General features: G+C 42.9%; 1 protein-coding gene across 1 annotated transcript in view; it reads left to right on the top strand.

Annotated features, from left to right (window-relative positions):
• Positions 1–20,644, top strand: part of LOC145399798 (uncharacterized) — a 662,740-nt gene that overhangs the window by 562,560 nt on the left and 79,536 nt on the right. Inside the window, exons 11-12 of the mRNA XM_080272347.1 lie at positions 15,637–15,730; positions 19,362–19,587. Of these exons, the coding sequence (XP_080128473.1) occupies positions 15,637–15,730; positions 19,362–19,587 (320 nt within the window). The remainder of the gene's footprint in view (positions 1–15,636; positions 15,731–19,361; positions 19,588–20,644) is intronic.

Genomic DNA, 20,644 nt, shown 5'->3' on the forward strand with positions numbered 1-20,644 from the left:
AAACACAACAACAACAACTACCAACATTACCACACCAGCCATCAGTATCACCACCACAGCTACCACACAAGTCACTCCTACCACTATCACCACTCACCACAGTCGCCCCTACCACCATCATTAATTTTCACCATCATCATCATCATCATCATCATCATCATCATCATCATCCAGTAACCAGAAAATAATATATGTAAGTCTTTCCATTTCCTCCATTAGAATATGAGAAATTTGTAATGGGTTTTCCTGGGGTAGTCTCCCCTCTCGCGTAGTATCAGAGAGAGAGAGAGAGAGAGAGAGAGAGAGAGAGAGAGAGATTGTGTATGTTAATCCCCCATTTAATGAAAGGAAGTTTTGTGTGTGTGTGTGTGTGTGTGTGTGTGTGTGTGTGTGTGTGTGTGTGTGTGTGTGTGTGTGTGTGATCTGCCCACGTCCTGTATTATTCTTTTTGTATCCAGCCACCGTGTTTGTTTTGTGGGTTTCCTGTATATGTAACTGTAACTGAATAATACATACGATTGACCTGTTTTAACCACTTCAGTCCCATTAAGTATTTCTTTGTCCTTTTTACAGACGATTTTATTAACTTCAGAAGCGATTTTTTTTTTTTAGCTGGGGGGGATTAGATACAGACTTTATTAACCCCTCCATGGTCTTGATAAAATCGCATGTAGGTAGAAAGAATAAAAGACAATTAAAGATAGGAAAATTAAAGATAGCCGACTCTCCCAGGGTAGTGCAAGCTGGTCCCCACATGTATGGTCACGATGATAAATAAAAATACAAGAATACAGGAAGAATTTTGGGTTTATGTGGTTTAAGATTGAGCACATAAAAGGGTTAAAAAGGCCAATTTCATAATAATAATAATAATAATAATAATAATAATACATTTAGGAGTCTTACTGATATTTAGGAATCTTATTTTGATGAAGAACTAAAGGAATGACACCAAAATGATTGTTTGGAAGAGAGAAGAGAGAAAGAAAGAGAGAAAGAGAGCAGTAGTAGACACCTAAGGATGCTTCTACTTCTGCCTTACCATACCATACCCTACTCTACCTTGCCCTGCCCTGTCCTGCCTTACCCTGCCTTACCTCATCTCTACATGGCCCACTCTGACCCTCCTCTTTGACCTGCTTCCACCTAACTTAATCTTCCCTGACCTCGCCTGACCTAACCCGAACCCTGACCTTCTCCCTGAAAATAAAGGGGAGAAAAAAAATATGTCTTGGGTGGCCTAGGTGGGAGGATGGGGAGGGGAGGGGGAGGGGAGGTAAGAGGGGAGAGGGAAGGGGAATAATGAATTGAAAGATAGGCTTGGGTGGGGGGAGGAGGAGAAAGGAAGACGGGGGATGAAGTGAAGGGAAGGGAAGAGAGAGAGAGAGAGAGAGAGAGAGAGAGAGAGAGAGAGAGAGAGAGAGGAATAATAAAGGAAAGGGAGAACGAACGGAGGAAGGAGAGGGGAAGGGAGAGGAGAGAGAGGAAAGATGCATAATGAAGTTAACGGGAGAATGGAGGGAGAGAAGGGATAGGGAGAGGAAAGAGAGGAGAAAAAGAGAGGGAGAGAATATGGAGAGGAAGGAAGAAGAGGGGAGAGAGGAAAGGCGACGGGCAGGGAGGAGGAGGAGAAAGAGAGGGAAGGAGAAGAAGGGGGGAAGGAGAAAAGAGAGGAATGGAGGGAGAGAGAGGGGAAGGGAAGAAGGGAGAGAGAGAGAGAGAGAGAGAGAGTAGAAAGGAAGGGAAAGAGAGAGGTATGGAAGGAGGGATAGGAAGGGAGTGAAGCATGAATAGGGAGGGAGGGAGGGAGGGAGAGAGAGTGACAAGGAGAAGGGAGGAAAAGGCGGTCATTAGGAGGGAGGGAGAGAAAAATGGGAGGGAGAGTCATTTCTGAAGGGAGGGAATGGAGGAAAGGTCATTAAGGGAGGGAAGGCGGAATTGCAGGGAGAGAGAGAGAGAGAGAAGAGAGAGAATGGTATAGCTAGATCGATACGGGTAGATAGATAAGGAGATAGATAGGTAGATGGATTGATTGATAGATACAAATAGATAGCTGATAGACAGATTGATTGATAGATAGATAAATAAATAAAAAGATAGCCCAGGAGTTAGATAGCTACTGATAGATAAACAGAAACCGATAAACAGATAGACACCGATAGACAGAAAAATAGAGATAGATAGATAGATACCAATAGATAGACGGATAGATACATCACTCCGCACCTGCATGAGTCCTTGATATAATAGTTAAATCAACCATCACTAAACTCAGGTACCAATGGAGGGAAGAGAGAGAGAGAGAGAATGAGAGGAAGGGAGGTAAAAGAGTAAGATGAAGGTCAGGCAAATGAGAGAGGGGGGAAAAAGGGAGAGAGTTTTTTTTCATATTTTTCTTTCTTTCTTTCTTTCCCTTTAATTTCTTCTCTCCCTTGTCATGTCTTTTGTTGAGGCACGTATTCTTCTTTCCTCTTTCCTTCCTTCCTTCCTCCTCTTTCCTTCCTTCCTTCCTTTTTCTTTCCTTCCATCATTCATTCTTTCACTTCTTCATTCCCTTGTTCCCACTTTCGAGGATGCAGATTTTTCCTCTCCTGTTCTTCCTTATTTTCTTTCGTCTTTATTTTTCCATCTTTCCTTTATTTCCTCCTCTCTTTCCTTCCTCCATCCTTCCTTTATTTCCTCCTCTCTTTCCTTCCTCCTTCCTTCATTCATTTCCACCTCTCTTCTCTTCCTCCTTCCTTCCTTCATTTCCTCATTCGCATGTTCTGTCTTCCTGTTAATGTAGAATTCACCTTTATAACTCCGATTGCCTTTCCTTCCTTCCTCCTTCCTTCCATTCCTTCCTTTCCTTCCTTCCTTCCTTCCTTCAGTGCATCGTCCTCCCAGAGTCATTCATCCATCTGCCCATCATAGATCCTTCCTTCATTTTCTACTTTACATTTCTCCTCTTTCTCATGCATCAGTCCTTTCTCCCTTCCTTCCTTCCTTCCTTCCTTCCTTCCGTCCTTCCTTCCTTCCTTCCTTCCTTCCTCCCTTCCTTCCGTCCTTCCTTCCTTCCTTCCGTCCTTCCTTCCTTCCTTCCCTCCTTCCTGACCGTAATTCCCCTCGTACCTCTTAAGCCTCCTTGCCTTTAAGCCCTCTCTCATTATCTGATTCCCCTCTCCTTCTCTTCTTCCTTTCATCCTTCCTTCCTTCTTTCCTTCCTTTCATCCTTCCTTCCTTCTTTCCCTTATTTCATCCTTCATTCCATTCTTTCTGTCCATCCGCCTATGCATCCGTGTTTTTCTCTTCTTTTCTCCTCCCTCCCTCCTTCCCTTCCTTCCTTCCTTCCTGCCTTCCTTCTTCCTTCCTTCTTCCTTCCTTCCTTCGATCTGTTCTTCCTTTCTTCTTTTCGTCCTTCATTTATTTATTCATTCTTTTTTTCCTATCCTTCCTTCATCGTATCTATCACTGTTTTTTTTTTTCTTCCTAACCTTCCTCCCTCCTTCCCTCCCTCCTTCCCTCCCTCAATCTCTTCACCTCACCATTAATCACACGGCATCCACTCATCGCCACTCTCCCTCATACACGCATCCCCCCCTTCTCTCTCTCTCTCTCTCTCTCTCTCTTTCGGTCAGTACTCAGGGTATAAGATAGATTATAACTCCCATTATCCGTGGGAGATAATGGGTGGAGGGAGAGAGAGAGAGAGAGAGAGTTAAAGAGAGCTAAAGCCGAGTACGCTGAGGTGTGAACAAACCCTTCTCTTTATTTATTTATTTTTATTTACTCTAAGAAGCGTATGACTAAGAATATGTCTGATCTGTATACTTGCCATCTGCACTCCTTTAATTGGGATGCAGGCTAAACACGCCTTAAATTACAGGTGTTTGGATAATGTCTGAATAATGTCATGGTCTGTCTTCTCCTTCCGCCATTTTCCTTTTAAGACGTTGGGAGGTTCTTGGTGGGAGCGAGGGATGAGTAGGGAGGAAGCGAGGTAAATAGGGAGGGAGGGAAGGAAGGAGGAAAGGAGGGAGATAGAGAGGAAGGGAGGGCAGGAAGAAGAGACTGACTGGTAGGTACAGTAAGTAGAGCGAGAGGAAAGGAGGGGTGTAAGTAGGGAGAAAGGGTGGTAAGTAGGAAGGGAGAGAGTGAGAGGTAGGTAAATAGATAGTAGGGAGAGAGGGAGAGTGGGCTATAAGTGGGTAATTAGGGAGGGAGGGAACGAAGGAGAGAGTAGGTAAGTTGGGAGGGAGGGAAGGAAGGGCGTAGGTCAGAGAGAGAGAGAGAGCTAGAGAGAGAGAGAGTCATAGGAGCCTGAGAGTGTTAATTCTGGTGTTTATATCTATCTTTCTATCTATTTTCATTCGTCTTTGTAATAACATAATCCTTTCTAGTCATCTCTGAGTAATTTGGTGAGAACTTTGTATGGCAGGATTAGATCAATTAACGGAGAGAGAGAGAGAGAGAGAGAGAGAGAGAGAGAGAGAGAGAGAGAGGAAACGATAAGAAAAAAAGAAAAGAAGGAAGGAAGGAAATAGAATAAAAAAAGCAAAAAGGGAGGAATGAGAAATGAATAAAGAAAACAGGGCAAAGAAAATGAGAAAAACCAAAACAACTAAAGAAAATATCTAGAAAACAATAAAATAAACAGAAAATGGGAAGAGCAAATTTAAGGATACACTTAGAGAAAAAGTGAGTTAAAATAAAAGAAAGTCAGGGGAGAAGCCAGAGATCTAGGGAATTAGAGAGAAAGGGTGTAAGGGAGAGTAACGGGAGGGAGGGATTAAGGAAATTAGAGAGAGAGAGAGAGAGAGCGAGAGGGAAGCGGGGAGGGAGGAAGGGAGGGAGGGAGAGAGAGAGAGGAGGATGAGAGGGAGAGGAGGTCATGTTAAGCAAGGATGAAAAATGAAGATAGATAGCAATAGATAGACTGATAGATACATACATAGATGCTGAAGATAGATAATAAGTGCAGGTAGATAGATAAATTAATGGATAGTTGCTTACCAAGAGATACATATAGATAGATAAATAGGTAGATAGAAAAAATAAAGTTTAATTGATTGATTGATTGAGATGTGATTGACAGATAAAAAAAAGAATAATAAAAGAAGGAGAGAAAGGGAAAAGAGGGAGGAAGGGAAGGAAGAAAGAGGTGAGAAGAAGGAAAGGTGGAAGGGAGTACGTGAGAGAAGGGAAGGAAAGAAATGAAGAATGGAAGAATGATGGCGGAAACAGGATGAGCGAGATAGATAGATAAATTGGTAGATAGATAGAGAGAGGGGGGAGGGAAGTGAGGGTGAGTAGGAAGAAGCGATGGATGAAAAGAGGAAAAAAGGAAGGAAGGAAAAGAGATGAAAGAAAGACAGTAAGAAAGAAAGGAATGTAATGGAGAGAGAGGAGAGGAAAGCAAGAAGGATGGAAGGAAGGAAAGAAGGAGAGATGTGAGGAAAGGCAAAATGTGTTCAAGGAAATAAGGAAGGAAGGAAATAACAGAAGACGAAAGGAAGAAACGAAGGAATGAATAAGAAGAATATAATAAAGGAGAAGAGAGGAAAAGAACTAGAAAAAAAGAGGAATAAAGAAAGAAGGAAGGAGTGAAAGAGTGAAGGAAGGAAGGAAGGAAGGAAGGAAGGAAGGAAGGAAGAGAAGTCTGCTTTAAATCCTTATGTACTAAAGTTGGAGTATTCTGTTGTCCTGATATTCTCTCTCTCTCTCTCTCTCTCTCTCTGGTAGGTTAGTAAGTAGGTAGACAGATAAGCAGGTAGATGGATGATAGATATTTAATGAGATTGTTGGTAAGTAGGTAAGTAGATTGTGGTAAGTAGACAGACTGTAGTAGGTAGGTGTTTGGTAGGTAAATAGGCGTACGTAGGCAGACAGGTAGGTAAGTAGGTAGATGAGTGATTGATAGTGAGACATGTAGCAAGTAGGTAGAATGAGAGAGAGAGAGAGAGAGAGAGGAGGTAGATAGGAGTAGACAGAAAGGTAATATATGGGTTTAATAGGAAGTCTTGGGGAATGGCAGTGATAAAAGACACACGAGACGAAGTTAAGTCGATTAGTAGATGTTGCTAGGGCGTGTAGGTAGATTGGTGCGTAAGTAGGTAGGTAGGAAGGTAGGTATGATGGTAAGTAGGAAGAAGGGAGGGAGAGAAGGAAGAAAAAAGAGAAGGAACAGAGGAAAGAAGATATGGGGAAAGGAATAGAAGAAGGGAGGGAAAAAGGGAAGGAAGAAGGGGGAGACGGGAGAAAAAAGGGAGGAAGAAAAAGAAGGGAGACGAGAGAGAGGAAGAAGGGAGGAGAGAAGGGTAAGGCAGGAAGTAGGAAAGGAAGAAGGGAGTGAGACAAATTTATAGAAGCGTGTGTGTGGCGAAACGAGCAAGGATATTAGAGAGAGAGAGAGAGAGCGAGAGAGGGAGAGAGAGAGAGAGAGAGAGAGAGAGCTAGTTTATGTATATGCCTTTCGACTCTCTTCATGGGCATTCTCTTACTTCTTCCTTCCTCTTCTTTCATTTTCCTCCCTTCCTTCTATCCTTCCTTCCTTCCTTTTTTCCTTCCTTTCAATCTTTTCAGCTTTCCTCATTCGTCTCTCTCTCTCTCTCTCTCTCTCTCTCTCTCTCTCTCTCTCTCTCTCTCTCTCTCTCTCTCTCTCTCTCTCTCTCTCTCTTTCAATGGTAACAAACTATTTCATAACGCTACCGTCGCTTCACGAAATGTTCCCATTATCTCTCTCTCTCTCTCTCTCTCTCCCCAGACTCTTTTTTCCGTCCTCTTTCCCTTTAGTCTTTCCCATCTAGTCTTTTCTCCTTTTCTCTCTTCAACGGATCCATCCTGTTTCTTCCATCCTTACTTTCTTCATTCATTCATTCATTGTCATTCTGTCCCTCCATTCATCTAACCTTCCATCCATCCATCCATCCATCCTTCCTTCCTTCCTTCCTTCCCTCCCTCCTTCCTTCCTTCTTCCTACCTTTCTTTCCTTCCCTCCTTCGTCCTACTTCCTTCATTGGATATTGCCTATTCTTAGTACGTTACCACCAAAGTTCCTCAATATCGCTCCTCCTCCTCCTACGCTCCCAGTCATCATCATCATCATTATCATTATCATCATCATCATCATCATCGTCATCGTTTTGTAGTAGTAATAATGAAATTGGTAATATTAATGATGGTAATGATAAGTAATAATAATAACAATAATATCAATGATACTACTGCTACTACTACTACTACTAGTAATGGCGATAAAGGTCAAAGGTCTAGTGAAAAGGGGGATGTTGACTCCTTGGAAGAGATATGGGCTCTCAGAATGCTCTTATATTTTCCTCCTCCTCCTCCTCCTCCTCCTCCTCCTTCCATTCGTGTTTGCTTCCCATTTTTCATAGACCCCCATTCAGGCGACTCGTTTTCGGTGGATATTTTTCAGTTTTTCCATTTTTCTTTGAGTGTTGTGTGAGGCTTCGGAGGGGGTATGGGGAGGAGGGAGGGAGGAGGAGGAAGGGAGGGAGCGAGGGAGGTATTGGTGGGGAGGAAGGGATGTAGATAGGGAAGTTTGTAGGTAGGTAAGTAGGTAGGTATTTTGGTTGTTTAGTTGCTTGAAGGAAGGAAGTGGAAGGTAGAAGAAAAGGGAGAGAGAAAAATAACCGGTAGGTAGATAGGTATGTAGGTAGATGAAAATAGGTAGGTAAGTAGGTAGGTAGGCCCGGGGGAACATATCGCAGGTAGGAGAGAAGGTAACTGAAGAGAGAGAAAGGGAAAGAGAAGGAAGGAAAGAAAGTAAATATGTAGGTGAAGAGAGTGAAGGAAGGGTGGGTGAATAGGTGAGAAAAAGGAATGAAGGAAGGAAAGGAGAGAGAAAGGGAGAGAGGAAATGAATGATGTAGGAAGGTAGAAAAGTTGGTTATGAAAAAAAAAATGGATAGGTAAATATAGGTAGATTAAACAGGTAAATCAGTAGGTAGACAGGTAGGAAGGTATGGTGGAAAAGCAGAGTTTGGTTGGTAGATTGGCAGGAAGAAAGGGCGGTAGGTAGGAAACAAGGTAAGTAGGTGGGGTGGGGAGTTGAGAGAGAGAGAGAGAGAGAGAGAGAGAGAGAGAAACTTTAATAGCAAGTTACATGCAAAATATGACTAAATCTGGACAAACTTGACGTGGGGAGAATATACGGTAATTATTTCCATCTTTCCATCATTATTTTCCTCCTTTCCTCCTTCATTCCTTCACTCATTCATCTTTCCTTCTTTCCTCCTTCATTCCTTCATTCATTCCTCCTTTCTTCACTTCCTTCGTCTTTCTTTGCTAAACTGATTTTATCCATAATTTCTTCACCTTTCCTTCGTTCCTTATTTTATCTCCATCCTGTCTGCCCTCCCTCCCTCCCTCCCTCCCTCGTGATTATTCCTGTCCTTCCTTCTTTATTTTCTTTCTTCTGTCTGTCATCATTCTTCCTTTTTTCTTTCCCTCAGTAATTGAGTCATTCAATCATTTTTTCTCCCTCCCTCTCTCCCAGCTTTCTCCCCCCCCCTCTCCCCCCCTCTCTCTCTCTCTCTCTCTCTCTGACTGTTATACTCCTTATTTTATCTCCCTTTTTGCCCTTCCCTCCTTCCTTTACTCTCTCTTTTTCCTTCCCTTCGCACCTCCCTTCCTCCCTTTTTTCTCTTCCTCCTTCATTCCTTCCCTCTCCCTTTTTCAGTCCTCTTCCTCTTACCTTTATTCCTCCTTCCCTCCTATTTCTGTTTTCTTCCCTCCTTCCAGCCCGTCCTCCCTGTCCTCTTTCCTTCCCTCCTTCATTCCTCCTCCTCTCCCTCCCTCCCTCCTCCTCCTCCTCCCTCCCTCCCTCCCTCCCTCCTCCTCCTCCTCCTCCTCCTCTTCCTCCCTCCTCCTCCTCCTCCCTCCTCCTCCTCCTCCCTCCTCCTCCTCCCTCCCTCCCTCCCTTCTTCCCTCCCTCCCTCTTCCTCCTTCCTCCCTCCCTCTCTCCCTCCTTATTTCCATAACGAGCTAAGAGTCAATACGACTTTCTTAGGCCTCTCATTATTCGGTTAGTAGGTAAGTAGGCAGGTAGGTAAGTAGGCAGGTAGGTAGGTAGGTTGGTAGGTAAATAGGTAGGTGGGTAAGTAGGTAGGTAGGTAGATAGGTAAGTGGTCAGGTAAATAGGCGAATGGATAGAAAGATAATGAAATAAGTAGGTAGGTAGGTAGGCAAGTAAGTAGCTAGGAGGGCGAAAGTAAGAGAGGGATGTAGGTACGTAGGTAGATAGGTAGGTATGTGACCGGAATAGTAGCTTTGAGGTATTTAAAGACGTAGGTAGTTTTCATTCATTCATTGCTAGATGCCACGTATCCCAAACGGGGTGGCCAAGGGCTTAGAGTTAATTGTTTTTAACGGTAGGTAAATAGGTAGGTAGGAAGAATATAGGTAGGTAGGTAGACTGGCAGGTAAGTAGGTAAGCAAATTAGGTCGGTAGGTAGACTGCGAGAAAGCAGGTAGGCATGTAATAGATTGGTGGGTAGATAGATTTTGATAAATAGATAAAAATGTGTCGATAGATTGAAAGGACGGTTAAATGAACTATTTTCTCTCTCTCTCTCTCTCTCTCTCTCTCTCTCTCTCTCTCTCTCTCTCTCCATTCGTACATTGCTAGCATGAGGAAGGGCTAACATTGGCTGTCACTCTCCCTTTGAGATGAAGACTCATTCGTTCAGTATGCCTCAGTTGGACAGAGATAAAATAAAGATAAGAAGAGATTAAAGATATACACATACACATACAAATACAGATAAAATAGATATATATGAAGGGATACAGGTAATAGATAGATACGTATGGATAGATATAAGAGATACCTGATAGATATATATGGATAGATAAAGAGATACCGACTCGCTCTCCTAACCCCATATCTTCCCTTGGGTGAGAGTGGTATGCTTCCTTCATGACTCTCTCTCCTCTCTCTCTCCTCTCTCCCTCCATCTCCCTTTTCCTCTCCCTCTCCCCCTGACTCCAATTTCCCCCCCCATCCTCCGTCAGTTCCACTCTCTCTTTTTTCTCTCTTTTCTCTCTTTTTTTTTTTTCGTCTCCACCTCTCTTTGTCCCCCCTGCTGTTCTTAAAATCCTCTCTCTTAAATCTAGTTCGTTCTCTCTCTCTCTCTCTCTCTCTCTCTCTCTCTCTCTCTCTCTCTCTCTCTCAGTTCCACTCACTTTCTCCCAGTCTCACATTATTGCATTTTCACTCATTCTTTCTCTTCATTCTCCATCCCAGCGCGAAATGAACTGCTCTCTCTCTCTCTCTCTCTCTCTCTCTCTCTCTCTCTCTCTCTCTCTCTCGACAGTATTGGGAGAGCTTACGACCCTTTCAGTCCGATGATGCGTTTTTATTAATTTACATATTTATTTATTTATTTATTTTTAGTTTACCTCACAATAGCCTTCATTAATTCCACCTTTCTGGGTGTGGAGAGGGACGCCTTCACGTGGTGGCACTGATATAACCGGGCGGCTCCACTGCCCGGTAATGCTAAACGTCCCTCAGTTCCCTCCCTATCCCCCGAAAGGAAGATGATAACTACTACTACTACTACTACTACTACTATCCCGTCTCTCCTAACTTGAACAAAATCTTAAGGAAGTAGGAACAGTAAACTTAATAATGGCGTCATCGTAATGAAAGGATTAATTATGGTGTTACATAGAGTTACATAGATACACAGACCACACAGACCTTGCGTCCAGTCTCTTCCTGGTGGTCTGGCCTTAAAAGAAAGACCTGTTTTCAGTTACAGAAGTTTGAGAATTACAGACGTTCAGAGAGAGAGAGAGACAGGAGGAAAGTGTGTGTATTTGCCATAGATGTCGCAGTGAAATACCTCCGCGATATTAACACTCTCAGGCTCCAGTACGGCTGAGTAAAGGCGGCTGGAGTGCACTGGAAAATTGCTAGAGTTGCCCCGTTCATGGGAGGGGCAACGTTTTTCAACCTGCCCTCCTTTCGTCCACTCTTTCTTCACTAATTGCAATTCCCCCCATTAACCCATTCATTGCTTGTGACGCCAGTGTCGTGAAAGAAACCCCATTATGAGGCACTTAGAGAGAGAGAGGGGGGGGGGTACGTGTGTTTAAGTTTTTTTTTAGATGATGTTTAGTTTTGATTATTTATGAATGGGTGTGTTTGTGTTTGACTCTCTCTCTCTCCCCGTCTGTTTGTCTGTCCGTCTGTCTGTCTTTATATCTACATGTCTCTATATATCTGTTTATATTTATCAGATTTATCAGTGTGTGTGTGTGTGTGTGTGTGTGTGTGTGTGTGTGTGTGTGTGTGTGTGTGTGTGTGTGTGTGTGTGTAAAAAAGTTTGTACGTGGGAGTTGGTGACATTGAATGAGAAATGAAAATGGAGGGAGAAGGGAGAGGGGGGAGGGGGGGAAGGAGAGGGTGTGTGCAATTGGAAAATTTCATATGTGGGGGATAGAGAGAGAGTGAGTGTGACAGTGAAAGTAAGAGAGTGAGAGAGATTGAGAGAAAATGTGAGTGAGAGAGAGATGGCGTGGAATTTAAGGAATGTTCAGTCCCTCACTCCCCTCTTTTTTTCCTCATGCACTGATTCCCCTCCCCCTCTCTCTCTCCCTCTCCCCATTCTCTTCCCCTTCCCCTCCCGTCCCTTCCCCATCCCCTTCCTCTTCCCCTTCCCTTTCCCCATCCCATTCCTCTTTCCCTTCCCATGCCCCTTGTCTCTCGCCCCTTCCCCCTTCCATTCTCCTTCTCTTCATTTCTCTCTCCCCCTCCCCGTCCCTCTCTTTCTCCCTCTTCTGCTTCCTCTCTCCCGACCTCTTTCCCTCTCTACTTGCTTCCTTCTCTCATTCCCCCTCCCCTCTTTCCCTCTCTTCCCTTCTTCTCCCCTTATCCTCTCCTCCTCTCCTTCCTCGCTCCCTCCCTCCCTCCCTCTCTCCATTTTCCAGCCCCTTCTCTCTCCACTAGTCTCTCTTTTTCTTTTCTTGTTACTGTCTTTCCAACCCCCACTTCTCTCCTACTTCTCCAATCCCACTTTTTCCACTGTTACACCTTCTCCCTCCTTTTCTCTCCCTCTTTTCTTCCTCTCTCCTGTCCCTGCCTTTCCCACCTCCTCCTCCTCCTCCTCCTCTTCCTCCTCCCTTACTCTTATTTTTTATTGTTTATTTATTTTTCTCCCCTTTTCCTTCTATCAGTCCATTCTTTCTTCCTTTCATTTTCCCTTTTCCTTCCTTTCTTCCTTCTTTCCTTCCTTCCATTCTTCTTTCCTTCCTTCCTTCCATCCATCCATCCATCCATCCATCCTTCCTTCCTTCCTTCCTTCCTTCCCAGATAGCAGTGAAGAAAGGCTGGCCATTTGATTGCTTCTCGGCAGACAGATGCGGGCGATAGACGAAAACAGAAGAAATATGGAGGTAAAGAAAAGAGAGACGGCTGAAAGAAGTGAGAGAGACGCGAAAGCAAAAGGAAATACGAACGCCAAGAAAAGAAAAATAACTCGAATGATGACTGTGAAAGAAATGAAAAAATGACGATAATAAAAGAGTCATGAACGTAAAGGGGAAAAAAAAAAGATTGGTATAAAACTTCGAACGAAAGTAAAAGAAATATGTACGTAATGAAAAGAGAAATAGTTTTAATTAAAGACAGATTAAAAGCAATATGGATGTCAGGAATAAAAGGATATGCGAAAATAAAAGAAGAATGAACGTAAGGAAGAGAATAGTCACAAGAGAGAAGAAAAGAGATCAGAGGAGAAAAAGAGATGAGAGAGAATAAAGAGGAGAGAGCGGGAGGGTAGAGAGAAGAAAAGGAGATACGAGGGAATAAAGAGGAGAGAGAGGAGGGTAGAGAGAAGAAAAGGAGATAATAGGAGAGTAAAGAGAGCAGAGGGAGAGGAGAGAGAGAGAGAGAACAGAAAGAGAGAAAGAAGATAGGCAATACAGTGTGCACGGTTCTTCATCAGACTGATTTAGGAGGGGGTGATGGGGGGTAAAATTGGAGGAGAGAGAGAGAGAGAGAGAGATACTCAATACACACGCTGGCTAAACACACACACATATTCCACACGACACACTCCCACTAGACTGCCTCTCTCTCTCTCTCTCTCTCTCTCTCTGTTTGTATATATATATATATATATATATATATATATATATATATATATATATATATATATATATATATATATATATATATCATTATCAGCATCACAATATTAGTATGGTAGCAGTAATAATAATAATAATAATAATAATATAATAATAATAATAATAATATTATTATTATTATTATTATTATTATTATTATTATTATTATTACCACCATTATTATTACTGTTATTATTACTGTGATGATGATGGTGATGTTTCTTTCGTGTAACTTTCTTTTCCATTTAATTTGTGTTTTTTGATCGGTATTTTCCATTCTATTTTTTTTCTCTCCTTTTCAGTCATAATTTTCCTTCTATTTCACATCATCTATCCTCCCACTTATACCCCTTTTCCTCCCTCTGACCCTTTCTCCCTCTCCCCTTTCTCCTCCTCCGTCTATCCCTCTTCCTACCTCCCTCTCCCTTCCTCCGTCATCTTCCTTCCTCCCCTCCTCTCTCCTTTTCTTCTTCCTGCCTCTCTGTCTGCCTCCTGTCTCCTCTTCTGCCCGTCTTCATCCTTCCCAGCCCCTTCTCTCTTCTCATTCGTCATCCTTCCTTCATCCCAAAGCTCTCTTCTCCCCTCTTATACCCCTTTCCTCTCCCCTTCGCACCCCACCATCTCCCCTCCCCCCCTCCCCCTTCCATCACCTGAGATCATGGTAAACACAGACAGGGGAAAACAAGCAGGCGAGGTCATCTGCTACACCCTGCCTGCCTCACCCTGCCTTCCTCACGGTTCCTGCCTCACCCTGCCTTCCTCACGGTTCCTGCCTCACCCTGCCTTCCTCACGCTTCCTGCCTCACCCTGCCTTCCTCACACTTCCTGCCTCACCCTGCCTTCCTCACACCTAGTGCCTCACTCTTGTTTCACCTTGGCACCCCTTGTTTCGCTTTGCCTCACGCTGCCTTACCCTGCCCCAACTTGCCTCACCTGTCCCACCCTGCCTGATCATACCTCACCTTGCCTCACCTTCACTTACCCTGCCTGACTATCTTCATGCTGCCACACCATGTCTCACTCTGCCTCATCCTACCGCAGTCTGTCTCTCTCTGGTTTTGGTATTAAGCTGAGAGAGAGAGAGAGAGAGAGAGAGAGAGAGAGAGAGATTTTCAGCTTAAGGCCGCTCATGTGGTGTGTATAAATGATGATGATGATGATGATGATGGAAGAGGGGAATGGATAAGTTATGACACAAGAGAGAGAAAAAAGTTGGTAAAGAGGAGAGAGGAGATGAGTGGACTGAAAAGAGAGAGTTACTGGAGAAGTGAAGAGAGGAGGAGGAGGAGGAGGAGGAGGAAGAGAAGACTGAAGAGAAAAAGATATATTATTATGGTTAAAGAAAAGAGAAGAGAAGAGGTGAGAAGAGGAGTTATGAGAGAAGAAGAGAAAAGAGAAAATACGAAGGAAGAGGAACAAAAGAGAAGAGAAGAGAAGAAAGGAATTGAGATAGAAAGAGGAAAATGATTAAGAGAAGAGAGGGGCAGAGGAGAGGAGAGAAAAAGAGAAGGGAAAAAAAAGAGAGGATAATGGAAAGAAGGAAGGAAGAGAAAAAAGAGAGGGGAAGATGGAAAGAAAAAAGGAAGAAGAGAAGAATATTTAAAAGACGAGAAGGCAGGAGTAGCAAGAAGGAAGAAGAGAGGAAAAGATAGGAGAAGAGAAACAAGAGAAAAAAAGAGATGAGAAGAGAAAAACATGAAAACAATGGAAGCTTGAAGAAGGAAAGGGAAGAGAAAACAGGAAAGAAGAGACGACAAGATAAATCGAAAGAAAAACAAGAGACAGGAAGAGGAAACAATAAAAGACGAGATAAAAACAACACGAAAAAAATGAGACAAAGAGAAAACAGAGGAGAGACGAGACCAGACGAGATGAGAAGCAAAGAGACGAAAATTCATCTCAGAATTTAATAACTGAAGCAAACAATAAAGAAATTTTGAATGTAATTTGACGATGATGAAGGAACGGCTTGATGATGATGATGATGATGGGCAAGACGAGGGAAGTAACAGATGTGAGGGATAATGGGAGGAAGAAACGAGAAGGTGTGAATGGAGAGAGAGAGAGGGGGAGAGAGAGAGAGTGCCAGGATAATAATGACAGTTGTTTTTCGTACGACTAACGAAATGAATTTCATGTAATTTTGAGTGCACAGGTGTTTATTATTTACCTGCTTTTGTTGCGTGTGTGTGTGTGTGTGTGTGTTTTAGGTACATCATTTATCATTTTTTTTTTTTACCTGTGGCGATATTTTTTTTATGTGATTTATTGTTATTGTTCTTGTTTATATATTGTTTTCATGTGTTTTTGTTATTGATGTTTACTTACTGTTGTTTTTGTATTGTATTTTGTATTGTTTTTGTATTGTAATGTTTATCTGAGTGTATGTCTGTCGCTGATGTGTTTACCTTCCGTGTTGTTGTTGTTTAGGTGATGTTTATTCCGGTGTTTACCTGTTATGGCGGTGTTTATATAACGTGTTTTTGTTGTTGTTTACAGACCGTGACGAGAGCCGTAGTCCCGTGAGGTCGAGGTCGGCTGGCACTCCCGGCACCCACCCCCACAGAAAGGTGTCCACGGTGAGTAGGGCAGGGCAGGGCAGGGCAGGGCAGGGTAGGATAGGGTGGTGGGGTAGGGCAGGGCAGGGCTGGGTAGGGCAGGGCAGGGCAGGGCAGGGCAAGGTAGGATAGGGTAGTGGGGTAGGACAGGGCAAAGTTAGGTAGGATGGGGTATGTTTGGGGTAAGGCTAGGTAGGGTAGGGTTGGATAGGGCAGGGTAGGATAGGGTAGTGGGGTAGGACAGGGCAAAGTTAGGTAGGATGGGGTATGTTTGGGTAAGGCTAGGTAGGGTAGGGTAGGGTTGAGTTGGGTAAGGTTAGGTAAGGTAAGGTAGGGTAGGGTAGGGTTGGGTAGGGTAAGGAAAGGTTAGGTAGGGTAGGGTAGGACAGGGCAGGTAGGGTGGATGTACGAATACAAGAACTGGAAATACAAAAATACATAAAGTAAAAGCTAGGATCAGAAGAGAGAGAGAGAGAGAGAGAGAGAGAGAGAGAGAGAGAGAGAGAGAACAATCACATGGGTCTGCGCCTGTTCATTAGCCAACATTGTGTACATTTTGAGTTCATTATTGTACATATTATGATGTCACTCAAGTAAGAGAGAGAGAGAGAGAGAGAGAGGGCACGCTGTGTTTATTTAGTCTCTTTATTGGAAGTTATTTAACCTCTTCCCGCCGATGGTGTCTTTTATTCTTGCTACTATCAGACGGTTTTACCTGGTGTGTTATTTTGGTTTCTCTCTCTCTCTCTCTCTCTCTCTCTCTGTCGGCTTTTCAGTTTCTCTTTCTCGCTCCTTCATCTTTTTTTCCCCTTTGTCCCTTTCATTTGTAATTTTTTTTTAAAGATTTTTTTTTCATGGTTTTCATGCCAGTCTGTGTTTACTTGTTCCCTTTTTTTATATTTGCTTTTATTGTTTTTTTGCTTATTTTTTCATTTTCTGCAATAGTTTCTTTCTTCCGTTTTTTATTCTTCTTTTCATATTTTTTTCACCTTTTTCACTCCCTGTATTTTTCATTTTTTCGCATATAAATTTTCTTTGTCCTTTTTTTTTTTTTTTGGTATATTTTCTTCGCTGCACTTTCATTTTTCAGTTTTCTTTTTTTTCACCAACTTTTTCAGATTTTCCTCTATATTTTTTTTTTCATTTTTGGATCTTTCTATAGTTTTCCTTTTTTTTTTTTTTTTACCACCTTTTTCAAATTTTCCTTTTTTTTAGTTTTTTCATTTTTGGATTTTTGGTGGCTTTTTAATGTAAGGTTAGAGGGCTTTTGACGTCACCCAGGAGACTTCAATATACCTCACCTCCTTTGACTTCACTCACCAATAAACAGAAGGGGGGGGGAGGGGGAGGGTAGGAAAGAGGAGGGGGAGAAGGGAAAGGTGTGTAAGGAACGAGAGGGAGGAAGAAAAGAGGGAGGAAAGGAAGGGTAGGAAAGAGGAATGACTGTGAGAGGAGGGGAGAGGGAGGGAGGAAGGGGAAGGGAGGGAACGAGAGAGGAGGGAAGGTAGGGAGAAAGGAAAGGAAGGGGAAGGAAAAGGGAAGAGGAGGGAAGGAGAAGCAAGAATGGAGGGAAGACAGGGAGCACGGTGAAGGATGAGAGAATAGTAGGATTAAATGGAGAGCGAGAGAGAGAGAGAGAGAGAAAGAGAAAGAGAGAGAGAGAGGGGTGGGGGCTTCGAAAGGTGAGAGCAAGGGAGGGAGAGAGACAAGAGAGGAGAAAAGGCGTGAATGAAAGGAGTGAAAAGGTGGAGGAGGGGAGGAAAGAAAGATGGATAAAAGGCGGAGGGACGGAGAGAATGGAGGGGGAGGGATGGTGAGAGGGAGGGGGGGTGGAGGCTGGAAGTGGCAAGGAGGGAATAAGAGAGAGAGAGAGAGAGAGAGAGAGAGAATGGGGTAAGACTGTATGAAAAACAAATTAAAGATAAACGACTATAAAAAAAAAAGAAACAAACAATATATACGTGTACCCAAAAAAAACACGAAAACACAAATAAATATATAAAAAAAGAATGAAAAAAGATGAATGCCTAAAACTGAAAAAATAAAGCAATAGACTATGAAAATGTGTGGTTATCTGTTTATACCTCCTCTTGGATATGCAAATCGCCAGAATTTATTTGGCATTAAGAGAGAAGGATGGAATTTATGTCAATGCTCATGGGTTGTGGGGAATTTATTGATATTTTTATGGGGAAAATGAATGAGGATGTGTGACAGGATGGGTGGAATGTATTCTCTCTCTCTCTCTCTCTCTCTCTCTCTCTCTCTCTCTCTCTCTCTCTCTCTCTCTCTCTCTCAATATATCTATCTGTCTGTCTGTCTATTCTTCTCCATCCATCCGTCTCCATCTTTGTCTATCTACCAATCCGTCTATCTATCTGCCTGTATATCTGTCTATGTTATTCCGTCTATCCATCCATCTATCTGTGTGTGTGTTGGATAGATAGATAGAGAGGGTGGTAGATAGATAGATAGATTGATTGCCAGCTTAATTGGCTGATAGGTGATAAACAGAAACAGATAGATACATAAATAGATAGATGAATAGACGATAGATAAACTGACTGATTGAACGATAGATAGATACATACTGGATAGATAAATGTATATATAGAAATTTTGTCCCATTGAAAAAGGAAAATCAAAATTCCTTCTTATATGCATACTACACAAACTCTATAGAAAACAGTATAATCTGATTTCATTCCTCGCGTCTGTGTATGTCTGTGTGTGCGTAATAATTCATGTATGCTTTTTGGGAGATCACTTATGTATGTGCGTGAATGTGGACGTCAAAAATGCATGTGCGTTTTAGTTGGACCTTTGGATGTGTGTGTGTGTGTGTGTGTGTGTGTGTGTGTGTGTGTGTGTGTGTGTGTGTGTGTGTGTGTGTGTGTGTGTGTGTGTGTGTGTGTGTGTGTGTGTGTCAGAGCCAAGATTGATGTGAATAAAAAATCAGAGATGAATTGGAGATCTAGATAGACTTACAGACGGATAGATAGATAGATAGACAGACAGATAGATAGATAGGTAGGTAGGTAAGTAAGTGGGTAGGTAGATAGGTAGACAGATTGGTAGATTGATAGATAGACGGGCACATATACATACGAATGGATAGGTAAGAAGTAGATACAATAATTAGAGGGAGTTGTACTGTAGATAGGCTGATAGATAGGTTGCGCGATAGATATGTGACACGAATGGTATATGGAGATACTGTATAAATATTTAGAGAGACAGACAGAAAAGCCAAGAACAGATAGAATTATAGAAACAGAGAGAGAGAGAGAGAGAGAGAGAGAGAGAGAGATAACCAGGACCCCCAAACTTCTCAACTATTATCAACTATTATCCAATTAATCCTGCAGTGTACCAGATAGATAGATAAGTAGATAGATAGATAGGTAGATGGATGAGAGCGAGAGAGAGAGAGAGAGCGTTACACAGTCGAAGAAGGGTAATAGTAAGAGTAGTAGTAGTAGTAGCAGTAATAGTGGCGCTCTCCAAGTCTCACCCATTTCCCCAACCTCAATTGTATACAAAAATAAATAGCAAAATAAATAAATAAACCAGGTTTTTCAATAATCTCACAAGACATCCCATTTTCTGTGTCAGGCGTACTGTACATTTCACCCTTCAAAATTTTCCCCGTCAGAGCGCGCAAAGGCAAGCGAGGTTCCCGTGGGGGGCGGCATCCACGGAGGACTGCTCTCCTTCGGGCGGGGGTTCCGGGGGCCTGGTGGGGAGTCTACTGGGGGGCACTGTGCTGGAGGAGAGGCCCAACGGTGCCCCCTCCTCCTCCGACGGGTCGCTCAAGGCCGCCTCCACCTCCTCCGGCAGGGCATCCAAGCAGAACAACAGGTGGAGCTCCATCTTCCCATCCAACGCCAAGGTAAGGTGGAAGCTGATTTCCTTAGAGGAGTTACCCATCAAAATGTTCCCTTTTTCTGTTGACTTTTTTTTTTTTTTTCTTACATACATTTTTTGCCATTATATATTTCATTTTGTTTTACGAGTATTTCCATTTTGAAAGCGGTTAATGGTAGAACAGTTGTGACGTTAAGGGATGTGCGCCAAGGTAAGGTGGAGTGTGATTTTATTAGGGGAGTCACCCCTAATAGATATACTCGTTTTCTGTTGTGTGTTGATACAACTGTGCCATTATTAGCTGCTGTTCCTTCGTAATTTCACATTGGTATCGATTAAGTATTTTACCAGCGATATTGTCAAGATTTGCGGCACGTACTGGACTGCAAGGCTTCAGGGATCGTACTGTCTGATCCGTGCGCATGCCGAGAGTGGAAGACATTATTTAAGTAAAACGTAATAAGATATAATGTGAATATACAGTAGACATGTTCAGTTAGGTTTTGTTGTGTTACCCCCTCGAACATCCTCGTTTTCTGTGCACTGCGGCGGTTTCTTTTGATATTATTTTTTTTTTTCGTGACAATTTTCACCGTGGTATTGAAGATTTTTTTTGAGGGGGGATGGAGTGGGGGGTTGGGGGATGTAACGAGTCCCGGTAGAGAGAAAAAAAAATACTATTGCGGACAGTAAAACTAAAAAAATATTCAGCGTGAAAGCCTGTGGCCCGAGAGAGAGAGAGAGAGAGAGAGGAAAAAAAAGAAAAGATTTAAGATAACACTGAGCAGAGAAACAGAGCAACAAGGCAAAATAACAAGACAGAAAAAAAAATTAAACCCGGCAATTAACAGAAAATGAGAGAGAGAGAGAGAGAGAGAGAGAGAGAGGAGGTAACCCCATCCCTCCATTTGTTTTGGTATTTACTTGCTAATGGGGAGCCTCCGTTGCTATGTATCTCTGGCCAGGTGATTTAATGGGGAGGGGGAAGAATGGGGGAGGGGGTAGAATGCGGAAGGTGGGGAGTGGGAAGAATGGGGGGAGGTAGGGAGGAGGAAGAATGGGGAAGGTGGGGAGGGGGAGAA

The sequence above is a fragment of the Coenobita brevimanus genome, chromosome 50 (assembly GCF_032717465.1).
Source record: "Coenobita brevimanus isolate Jiangsu-jjx chromosome 50, ASM3271746v2, whole genome shotgun sequence".
Classification (NCBI taxonomy): Eukaryota; Metazoa; Arthropoda; class Malacostraca; order Decapoda; family Coenobitidae; genus Coenobita; species Coenobita brevimanus.